The following is a 12,062-nucleotide window of genomic DNA, read 5'->3' as shown; positions in this document are numbered from 1 at the left end:
TTCGTCAAATATCTGCCCTGCTAGAGCTGCCCCGGTCAACTGTAAGTGCTGTTATTGTGAAGTGGAAACGTCTAGGAGCAACACCGGCTCAGCCGTGAAGTGGTAGGCCACAGAAGCTCACAGAACGGGACCGCTGAGTGCTGAAGCATGTATAAATTGTCTGTCCTCGGTTGCAACACTCACTACCGAGTTCCAAAATGCCTCTGGAAGCAACGTCAGCACAACAACTGTTCGTCGGGAGCTTCATGAAATGGGTTTCCACGGCTGAGCAGTCGCACACATGCCTAAGATCACCATGTGCATTGCCAAGCGTCGGCTTGAGTGGTGTAAAGCTCACCGCCATTGGACTCTGGAGCAGTGGAAACGCATTCTCCGGAGTGATGAATAACGCTTCACCATCTGGCAGACCGATGGACGAATCTGGCTTTGGCGGATGCCAGGAGAACGCTACCTGCCCGAATGCATACTACCAACTGTAAAGTTTGGTGGAAGAGAAATAATGGTCTGGGGCTTTTTTTCATGGTTTGGACTAGGACCCTTAGTTCCAGTGAAGGGAAATCTTAACGCTACAGCGTACAATGACATTCTAGACGATTCTGTGCTTCCAACTTTGTGGCAACATTTTGGAGAAGGCCCTTTCCTGTTCCAGCATAACAACGCCCCAGTGCTCAATACAGAAATGGTTTGTCGAGATCGGTGTGGAAGAACTTGACTGGCCTGCACAAAGCCCTGACCTCAACCCCATCGAACACCTTTTGGATGACTTGGAACGCCGACTGCGAGCCAGGCCTAATTGCCCAACATCAGTGCCCGACCTCACTAATGCTCTTGTGGCTGAATGGAAGCAATTCCCTGCAGTATTGTTCCAACATCTAGCGGAAAGCCTTCCCAGAAGAATGGAGGCTGTTATAGCAGCAAAGGGGGGACCAACTCCATATTAATGCCCATGATTTTGGAATGAGAGGTTCGACGAGCAGGTGTCCACATACTTTGGTCATGTAGTGTATCTTGATTAGATAAGTATTCACCCCCGAGACAATACAGCAGCGATTACAGCTGAGTCTTTTTGGGTAAGTCTCTACGAGTTTTGCACACCTGGATTGTACAATATTTGCCCATTATCATTTTTAAAATTCTTCAAGCTCTGTCAAGTTGGTTGTTGATCATTGCTACACTGAACAAAAATATAAACACAACATGTAAAGTGTTGGTCCCTTGTTTCATGAACTGAAATAAAAGATCCCAGAAATGTTCCATAGACACAACACAATGCCACAGATGTCTCAAGTTTTGAGGGAGCATGCAATTGGCATGCTGACTGCAGGAATGTCCACCAGAGCTGTTGCCAGAGAATTGAATGTTCATTTCTCTACAATGAGTCGCCTACAACGTCGTTTTAGAGAATTTGGCAGTAAGTCCAACTAGCCTCACAACCGCAGACCACATGTATGGCGTCGTGTGGGCAAGTGGTTTGCTGATGTCAACGTTGTGAACAGAGTGCCCCATGGTGGTGGTGGGGTTATGGCATGGGCAGGCTTAAGCTACGGACAACGAACACAATTGCATTTTTTATAGATGGTAATTTGAATGCACATAGATGCCGTGACGAGATCCTGAGGCCCATTGTCGTGCCATTCATCCGCCACCATCAACTCATGTTTCAGCATGATAATGCACGGCCCCTAGTCGCAAGGAACTATACACAATTCCTGGAAGCTGAAAATGTCCCAGTTCTTCCATGGCCTGCATACTCACCAGACATGTCACTCATTGAGCACGTTTGGGATGCTTTGGATCGACGTGTACGCAGCGTGTTTCAGTTCCCGCTAGTATCCAGCAACTTCGTACAGCCATTGAAGAGTGAGACAACATTCCACAGGCCACAATCAACAGCTTTTTTTAAAGGTATCTGTGACCAACAAATGCATATTTGTATTCCCAGTCATGTGAAATCCATAGATTAGGCCCTAATTAATTTATTTCAATCTGATGATTTCCTTAGATCCTCAGTAAAATCTTTGAAATTGTTGCATGTTGCGTTTATATTTTTGTTCAGTATAGAAAGCCATTTTCAAGTCTTGCCATAGATTTTCAAGCCGATTTAAGTCAAAACTGTAACTAGGCCACTCAGAAACATTCAATGTCGTCTTTGTATGCAACTCCAGTGTAGATTTCGCCTTGTGTTTTAGGTTATTGTCCTGCTGAAAGGCGAATCGACATTGTCTGTTGGAAGGCACACTGAACCAGGTTTTCCAGGATTTTGCCTGTATTTCGCTGTATTCCGTTTGTTTTTATCTTAAAAATATCCCTGGTCCTTGCCGATGACAAGCAAAATAAGAAGAGTGGTACTCAGTGATGTGTTGGATTTGCCCCAAACATAACGCTTTGTATTCAGGACAAAAAAGTCATTTCTTTGCCACATTTTTTGCAGTATTACTTAAGTGCCTTGTTGCAAACAGGATGCATGTTTTGGAATATTTGTATTCTGTACAGGCTTCCTTTTTTTCACTCTTTCATTTAGGTTAGTATTGTGGAGTAACTACAATGTTGTTGATCCATCCTCAGTTTTCTCATATCACAACCATTAAACTGGGGGGGCTACGGTAAAATACAAAACAAAGGCTCAAATACGTCATTTTAGTGATACAGGTCATTAGATGTTGTACACATGAAATTGTGTAATTCCGAACTTTATCCGCAACATTAGATTTTTCCATTTTGTGCGACTCGAGCAGTTTCCCCTACCAGCCTTTGTTAATGTTTTTCCATAGACCCCATACTCCAGAACAAGCAATGAGGAAGTCTATTGCGGGTGGTCTACGTTTCTCAAAACCAAGTGAAATCTCAAAAAAAGTGTCTGGACCCTTCTATAACATGCCATTGACATAGAAAAATAGACATTTGGTCAAACAAACTGTGAACCAATCCTTTAAGGCATGTCAAAGTGAAGAAGCTCCTCCCCCTCATCAAGCCTGCTCCACCAATCCGCTCTCATTCTTCTTTACTGAAAGAGAAAAGGAGACAAACGACTTCTTATGATGACAAATAATAAAACACGTCATAGAGTAAACATATCCCTATCTCTACATAACCGTAGAAACATACTATCCATACATTGAATGGAGCCTTCACTGAGCTGTCCCCTGGACCTCCACCCTGTCGGAGTCCCCTGCCTGGGTCTCCTCTCCCCCACTGGGCTCCCCGGGCTGGGTCAGGCTGTCCATGGCTGAGAGAAAAGAAGAGAAGAGGTGCTCTGAGTGGGTCTCCAGCACCCTGGACTGCCTCTCAATAAGACAGAGGGTCTCTTTCAGAACTGGGGGACATAAGAAGAGGAAGAGAGAGAGGGGGGGAGAGACGGGGGAAGAGAGAAGAGAGAGTATTATAGAGATTAGCATAGAAAACAGAAGAGAAATGGGAAACTTTAGTGGTACATTTCACATTCAACTCACCAAGGCTACCCGGAGTATTTGCATTGTCCCCCACCCACCCCCTCTTTTACGCTGCTGCTACTCTCTGTTTATTATCTATGCATAGTCACTTTAACTCTACCTACATATACAGTACCAGTCAAAAGTTTAGACACACCTACTCATTCAAGGGTTTATTTTTACTATTTTCTACATTGTAGAATAATAGTGAAGACATCAAAACTATGAAATAACACAAATGGAATCATGTAGTAACCAAAAAAGTGTTAAACAAATCAAAATATATTTTATATTTGAGATTCTTCAAATAGCCACCCTTTGCCTTTATGACAGCTTTGCACACTCTTGGCATTTGGGTCATTGTCCTGTTGAAAAACAAATGATAGTCCCACTTAGCCCAAACCAGATGGGATGGCGTATCGCTGCAGAATGCCTTGAATTCTAAATAAATCACAGACAGTGTCACCAGCAAAGCACACCCACACCATAACACCTCCTCCTCCATGCTTTATGGTGGCAACTACACACTCTGAGATCATCCGTTCACCCACACCGTGTCTCACAAAGACACAGTGGTTGGAACCAAAAATCTCCAATTTGGACTCCAGACCAAAGGACACATTTCTGTGTTTCTTGGCCCAAGCAGGTCTCTTCTTCTTATCGGTGTCCTTTAGTAGTGGTTTCTTTGCAGCAATTCGACCATGAAGGCCTGATTCACACAGTCCCCTCTGAACAGTTGATGTTGAGATGTGTCTGTGACTTGAATTCTGTGAAGCATTTATTTGGGCTGCAATTTCTGAGGCTGGTAACTCTAATGAACTTATCCTCTGCAGCAGAGGTAACTCTGGGTCTTCCATTCCTGTGGCAGTCCTCATGAGAGCCAGTTTCATGATAGCGCTTGATGGTTTTTGTGACTGCACTTGAAGAAACTTTCAAAGTTCTTGACATTTTCCGTATTGACTGACCTTCATGTCTTAAAATAATGATGGACTGTCGTTTCTCTTTGCTTAGTTGAGCTGTTCTTGCCATAGTTTGGACTTGGTCTTTTACCAAATAGGGCTATCTTCTGCATATCCCCCCTACCTTGTCACAACACAACTGATTGGCTCAAACTCATTAAGAAGGAAATAAATTACACAAATTAACTTTTAATAAGGCACACCTGTTATTTGAAATGCATTCCAGGTGACAACCTCATGAAGCTGGTTGAGATAATGCCAAGAGTGTGCAAAGCTGTCATCAAGGCAAAGGGTGGCTAACTTTTTTGGTTACTACAGGATTCCATATGTGTTATTTCGTAGTTTTGATGTCTTCACTATTATTCTACAATGTAAAAAATAGTAAAAAAATAAAGAAAGAAAACCCTTGACTGAGTAGGTGTGTCTAAACTTTTGACTGGAAATGTACATATTACCTCAATTTCCTTGACTAACCTGTGCCCCCGCTCATTGACTCTGTACCGGTACCCCCTGCATAATAGCCTCCCTACTGTTATTTTCTTTTACTGCTGCTCTTTAATTATTAGTTTTAAATTTTTTACTTATCTATTTTTTACTTAACACTTATTTTTCTTAAAACTACATTGTTGGTTAAGGGCTTGAAAGTAAGCATTTCAGTGTAAGTTCTACACATGTTGTATTCGGCGCATGTGACACATACAATTTGATTTGAAGTTTCCTTCATGTTTGGAATAAGAGCATTTGGAATAAGAGAAAGAAAAAAAAACAGAGCCCCAACACTCTTAGTCATGCATGCATGGCCGCATTCTCCTCACACAGTGTTTCCTGTTTCTGTCAGAGGGGAGGACTGTGAGTATAGAATTACCCCTGACCGCCAGAACAAATCTACAGTATACCAGTGTTAGCTGTTGAACTGACCTATATGAGACCTGAAACAAATAGACAAGCTCATCACTGTTAGCAGACAATAAATTCTACCCTTTGATAATAATAATAATAATAATATGCCATTTAGCAGACGCTTTTATCCAAAGCGACTTACAATCATGTGTGCATACATTTTTACGTATGGGTGGTCCCGGGGATCGAACCCACTACCCTGGCGTTACAAGCGCCATGCTCTACCAATTGAGCTACAGAGGACCAAGGTAGCCTTCACACAAACACGTAAACTAATCATGCAATGTAATTTGGAGCCCTTTAAAACACAGGCAGTGCCTACTTCAACAGTCTCAGATGTTGTTGCTGTGTCACACAATTCATTTTACTCTTCCATTAGTAAAGGAGCACAAGTGTATTTTAGAATTCACAAAAGGAAATAGTGTAGGGTGGTCATTGTCTTCTTCCAGTAAAACACTTCCATATCCTTTACTAAGAAGAAGTCTGGTCTGACAGGCTGATCCGCTTGAATTGAGAACAGGGTCATTCCTGTGTGAAGGCAGCATAATTTATAAACCTGTTCTAATTATCAAGGGTGGGTGACACCTGAGATACAGTAGATACAAATGAAGTAGCTGTAGGCAAAGAGCAACTTGTCAGTGATGGAAGGGTCACCGGGAGAAATGGAGGTCAAACAACCCAGGAGAAGCTCTCCAGTTTGCAGAACAGAGGTGGTCAGGGGCTGGTGGGCGTTTACTTCTCTCTGAAACCTCTGTGGAGGGAGAAAGGGAGGGGGAAGGAGAGAGAGAGATGGGGTGAAGAAGACAAAGGGAAGAACAGAGGGAGAGAGGCATATAGAGATATTAAGAGAGAGAGAGACAGAAACAAAATGGAGAAGGGGGCAGAGAGGGTTGATTAATAATAAGGCACTTTCCATTCTCCCAAAGCCGAGAGGACGTGTAGTGTACACCAATAGAATTACATATAGAATTGATTTATATGATAATTTAAAGGATCTGTGTATGTGCACCACTGACCTTATAATCCGCCAGAGATGACTTGACACTCTTGATGTCCACAGTGGGCGGAGCCAGCACCTCCATCCTCTCCACCACCGTGTACAGCCATTGGATGAGCTCCTCCAGGTTAAAACAGAAGGTCTGATTGGTAAACAGGTCGTAAGTCGCAGAATTAATATCAAATTGCCCCACAACAGCTTGTTCGTGGATTTGGATTTAGTAGTATTTAAAGGTGCTACACATAGGACTTTTTTGTTGTTTAATTTTTACATTGTAATTTCAGAAAATGTCGATAATATATCTGCAGTAATAGTGGAATGATAATGTTTCACAGTATTACTTACCCGCCAGTGTTGTGATTGGCTGTGATATTTGCCTATTGATTTCTCCCGCCGGAGCGGCATCTGTTGTCAAAATAGGAAAGCTGTTCTGACTTTGTGGCTGTGCTTCAGTTTATGTTCCAGTTTAGCTCCTGAGTGGCGCAGTGGTCTAAGGCACTGCATCGCAGTGCTAACTGTGCCACTAGAGATCCTGGTTCGAATCCAGGCTCTGTCGCAGCCGGCCGTGACCGGGAGACTCATGGGCAGCGCACAATTGGTCCAGCGTTGTCCAGGGTAGGGGAGGGAATGGCCGGCAGGGATGTAGCTCAGTTGATAGAGCATGGCGTTTGCAACGCCAGGGTTGTGGGTTCGATTCCCACGGGGGGCCAGTATAAAAAAAATATGTATTCACTAACTGTAAGTCGCTCTGGATAAGAGCGTCTGCTAAATGACTAAAATGTAAATGTAAATATTTATGTGAGAAAACAAGCACTGAATAATGTAGGGAATCATTGTACCATCTAAATCGCTGTGAAATATATTTTCAATATAAAAAAATATAGTTTTTACAGCTGTTTGAAGCTGGTGGATCAAACCGCTGTTTGAAGCTGGTGGACCAAAACCGAAAGTAAGAATATTTGTTCTTATTGAAAGCGATTTAGATGGTACAATGATTCCCTACAATATTCCATGCTTGTTTTCTCACATAAATATTTACATTTACATTTTAGTCATTTAGCAGACGCTCTTATCCAGAGCGACTTACAGTTAGTGAATACATATTTTTTTTATACTGGCCCCCCGCATTATTCTCACATAAACTGAAATTGAGTGAACAGTGTAGAATTTGAGCAAATATCACAACACTGCCGGCTAAGTAATACTGTGAAACACCATCATTCCACTATTAGCGCCAGATATACACTGAGTGTACAAAACAATAGGAACATCTGCTATTTTCATGACATAGACTGACGAGGTGAATCCAGGTGAAAGCTATGATCCCTTATTGATGTCACCTGTTAAATCCACTTCAATCAGTGTAGATGAAGGGGAGAAGACAGGTTAAATAAATACTTTTAAGCCTGGAGACAATTGAGACATGGATTGTGTATGTGTTACCATTCAGAGGGTGAATGGGCAAGACAAAAGATTGAAGTGCCTTTGAATGGGGTATGGTAATAGATGCCAGGCGCACCGGTTTGTGTCAAGAACTGCAACACTGCTGGGTTTTTCATGCTCAACTGTTTCCCGTGTGTATCAAGAATGGTCCACCACCTAAAGGAAATCCAGCCAACTGTGGAACGCTTTCGACACCTTGTAGAGTCCATGCCCTGACAATTTGAGGCTGTTCTGAGAGCAAAAAAACGGTATGCAACTCAATATTAGGAAGGTGTTCCTAATGTTTTGTACACTCAATGTATTATGGACATTTTCAGAAATGACATTGTCATTATTTATTTTTTATCCTGTGTGTAGCACCTTTAAGAGAGATGAGACCTATGTACTGTACATGTATTATGCAATATACCATTATCAACACCTTGCATAGATTGTGTAATGTGTATTGTATTTCATTGTGTTCTGTATCATATTGCATTATGCTGCATTGTATTGGTGGCAGTGGCATATGCTTGTCATTATATTGCACAAAATATAGTGATCATTTTAGCTCTCTGTCCTAACCTGGATGTGCTGCATGAGGGACCCCCTGTGCTCCTGCTCCCCCTGGCTCCACGTCTGGAACTCAGGCAGGGTTAGTCCACTCAGCTGGTCCACCATGCCCACCTTCTCCCTCAGACTGGCCCTTCTCACTCCCCTACCTACTACCCCAGCCTTCATCCTAGGACCAGAGCCTCTGGCTGCCTGGGAGGACTCCCCACTATGGACCGCTTCAGAGACGAAAAGTGTTTGAAGTCAAACATGCTAAGTTGAAAAATATTAAAAAGACTATAAAATACCATGGAATAATAGAGCCTACTGAAATGCTGCCACCAACACATACCTTTATTGATGTATTGAAGTGCTTCAGAAATGGACACTTCCTCTTTCTCCTTCTCGTCCTCCCTTTCTTCCTCCTCATTCTGCTCCTGTTCTTTTCTCTCCTCCTCTGCCTCCTGTTTCTCTGCCAGGGTCATAGAGGACTGGACGGAGGTGTTCCCCCTCTCCAGGGAGTCCCAGTAGTCTGTGACAGGCTGGCTGAGTTGGGCCGTCACCTCCCTGACCTGCCGGGACAAACCCTGGAGCTCCTCCAACTGCTCCGGGAGAGGCCAGAACTCCTCGTCCCAATCCCACACTCCGAGGTACCCTGGCCGGGGAAGGATACTGGTTGTGCGGATGAACGTGGTGGAAGAGGAGGAGGAGCTGCCATGTTGGCGGTAGTGACCTTCCCCACTACGATGCGAATGGTTCAGACCACTACCACCTCCACTACAGTCCAGACTCTCCACGGATAGACCAATAGGGTCCGCAAAGGAGAAGTGGCTACTGGAGAGGCGACCATCAGAGGACTTGGAGTGTGAGAACCCACGCAGCTCAGATGACCTCTGACCTATACCCAGCATCCCACTCTCCCCGGCCCTACTAGTGCCCACCCCTGCCGTGACACTTAGGGAAAAGTCCAAAGCTGATAGGCTGGTGGAGCTGCAGAGGCGGTCCAGTTTTATCCCTGAATCCTGGAGGCCTGGGTCTGTCTGGATGAGAGACCCACCCCCGAGCTCTGAGGTATCCCACCCACCCACCACCCTACCTGGCCTCAGGGGGTAGGTGTAGTCCAGGAGGGCCTGGTACTCCTTATCAGGGTCCCAGCTCGAAGAGTGTCGGTCTGGGGAGGGGGGTAGGGAGCTGGTAATGGCGCAGGGCCAGTAGTTGGCCTGGTGGGGGGACATGGTGTGGAGCACAGGGTTGGAGCGGCCCTTGGAGTAGCCCACTGAAGGGCCTACGTTTAGATAGGTTTCCCCTCCTCCTTCACGTGATTGATAAACTTCCCCTGCAACCACTCTCAGCTCTGTCCATCTCTGTCTGGAGGGGCGCAAAGGGGGGATGTAGGAAGGCGAGAGGGAGGATAGCAGAGTGGAGGTCCACTTGGGTCTTTGTGGAGTAGAGAAGCTATGGACCTCCAGGGGTGGGCTGGAGAGGCTACGTCGGCCGGGCCTGCTGCCCAGGTGTAATGAGTTGAAGGTGGGTTCTTCGTGTGACAGCCATATCCTGAGATCAGACACCCCCAGGGAGGTGTTGAGGTCCTCTTTGGAGGCTGAGCAGGGTGAGATGTCAGCCTGAGAGGGGTTGAGGTTGTCTGGGGACTCCTGTTCAGCCCGTCTAGTCTGGAAGTCAAACGCTCTATGATGGTCTGCTTCATTACTGCTACCTTCCCACAGTCGCTCCTATGGTGAGGGATAGAGTAGGAGTAGGACATTAGGTACAGCTAACATACAATGTGGTGTTCATTGTTGTTATTTGTACAGTAGAAGTAGAATTTGTTTCAAAGCAAAAAAATTAAGTCAAAGGTAATCAATCTAACGTGTTCTTTATACTTCTCAGAAGTCATACAATTGTAGCAGTCAATGCATTTGTTACAAAGCATATACACGCCTAGCTCACGTTTTTTGGGTGCTCCTGTAGGTATGAATTCTTTAGGATGGAGGTCTGCTGCTCTGTGGTGGTGACCAGAGGTTTCCTCATAGAGTACTGTCTCCTATCACTCATATACCTGGAGGTGGGTGCCATGGTAAAATTCTTCCTGGAACCACCCGTGTCCCATGTCCTCCTCTCCTCGTCTTTGTCTTTGGAATGTTGGGTTGTTGTTGTGCCTGTCCCACTCTGGATAAACTCTGGAATCTGGGTCTTCCGTCGCCCACTGCAGCCCTTGGACATCATCGGAGAGACTGGGAAGGCCCTGTCAACTCCCAGCTCCATGGTTACAAGGAAAGGCCCAGAGATGCGTCATGTATCCAAGGCAACCGCTGAAATTGACAGCAAAAAATGTACCTTTCAGTCTGTAAACAGTTGTTGTGATGTAAACCAAAGACTGCTTATACTGGTACCACTATCTGTTGCATGGTCAGGGTTGGCAGCACAGATATGTGTGAGGGCGCTGAGTGGGTCCATGTGAGTGGAATGATATCATATGTTTGCTCCTGGCTGCCTGACTCACCTCACTGATCTCATTAAGTCTGCATGCTCAGGCTTGCCTTGCCAGTGTTCACTGGACTAGGAGAAAGAACATTGCCCTTTGTCCACTTCTGCTGTGTACCTGCAGTAACGTAGCTACAACCAGACAGACCAGCTATAAAAACACTCAAACATTTAGCATTCATCCAGCTAGAGGCACCTGACAAGTCATGCTGATATAGCAATGTAAACCATCATATTAGGGTAACGTGCGGTAACAAGTGGTTTATTTATAGTAAGGCTCCCCTAATGGTATATACACTACAAGACCAAAAGTATGTGGACACCTGCTCGTCGAACATCTCATTTCAAAATCATGGGCATTAATATGGAGTTGGTCCCCCCTTTGCTGCTATAACAGCCTCCACTCTTCTGGGAAGGCTTTCCACTAGATGTTGGAACATCGCTGCGGGGACTTGCTTCCATTCAGCCATGAGAATTAGTGAGGTCGGGCACTGATGTTGGGCGATTAGGCCTGGCTTGCAGTCGGTGTTCCAATTCATCCCACCGATCGCGATAAACCATTTCTCAATGGACCTCGCTTTGTGCATGGGGGCATTGTCATGCTGAAACAGGAAAGGGCCTTCCCCAAACACTTGCCACAAAGTTGGAAGCACAGAATCGTCTAGAATGTCATTGTATACTAAAAGTTTTAAGAGTTTCCTTCACTGGAACTAAGGGGCCTAGCTTGAACCATGAAAAACAGCCCCAGACCATTATTCCTTCTCCACCAAACTTTACAGTTGGCACTATGCATTCGAGCAGGTAGCGTTCTCCTGGCATCCGTCAAACCCAGATTCGTCTGTCGGACTGCCAAATGGTGAAACGTGATTCATCACACCAGAGAACGCTTTTCCACTGCTCCAGAGTCCAATCCGACGCTTGGCATTGAACATGGTGATTTTAGGCTTGTGTGCGGCTGCTCGGCCATGGAAACCCATTTCATGAAGCTCCTGATGAACAGTTCTTGTGCTGACGTTGCTTCCAGAGGCAGTTTGGAACTCGGTAGTGAGTGTTGCAACTGAGGACAGACGATTTATACGTGCTTCAGCACTCGGCGATCCCGTTCTGTGAGCTTGTGTGGCCTCCCACTTTGCGGCTGAGAAGTTGTTGCTCATACACGTTTCCACTTCACAATAACAGCACTTACAGTTGACTGGGGCAGCTCCAGCAGGGCAGAAATTTGACGAACTGACTTGATGGAAAGGTGGCATCCTATGACAGTGCCACATTGGAAGTCACTGAGCTCTTCAGTAAAGCCATTCTACTGACAATGTTTGTCTATGG

At 45.1% G+C, this 12,062-nt stretch overlaps 1 protein-coding gene across 1 annotated transcript; it reads right to left on the bottom strand.

The window, feature by feature from the left end:
* Positions 1-3,128: 3,128 nt before the first annotated feature.
* On the bottom strand, positions 3,129-10,520 carry LOC121577819 (centrosomal protein of 68 kDa-like). Its single transcript, XM_045205878.1, has 7 exons — positions 10,206-10,520; positions 9,022-9,988; positions 8,611-8,991; positions 8,292-8,497; positions 6,304-6,426; positions 5,891-6,038; positions 3,129-3,313 (listed from the first exon to the last, which is right to left on the bottom strand). The coding sequence occupies exons 1-7, from the start codon at positions 10,518-10,520 to the stop codon at positions 3,129-3,131; spliced, it is 2,325 nt and encodes a 774-aa protein (XP_045061813.1).
* Positions 10,521-12,062: the final 1,542 nt, after the last annotated feature.

Source organism: Coregonus clupeaformis, chromosome 1 (genome assembly GCF_020615455.1).
Source record: "Coregonus clupeaformis isolate EN_2021a chromosome 1, ASM2061545v1, whole genome shotgun sequence".
NCBI lineage: Eukaryota > Metazoa > Chordata > Actinopteri > Salmoniformes > Salmonidae > Coregonus > Coregonus clupeaformis.
The sequence above is the reverse complement of the archived record's forward strand: the minus strand, read 5'-3'. Positions and strand labels throughout refer to the sequence as shown.

Coding starts and splice junctions, on each gene's coding strand:
- LOC121577819 (XM_045205878.1), bottom strand. CDS start 10,520: ATGGAGCTGGGAGTTGACAGGGCCTTCCCAGTCTCTCCGATGATGTCC. Junction 8,992..9,021: donor CTGTAGTGGAGGTGGTAGTG/GTCTGAACCATT, acceptor GTAGTGGGGAAG/GTCACTACCGCCAACATGGC. Junction 3,314..5,890: donor TGCCTACAGCTACTTCATTT/GTATCTACTGTA, acceptor TATGTCCCCCAG/TTCTGAAAGAGACCCTCTGT.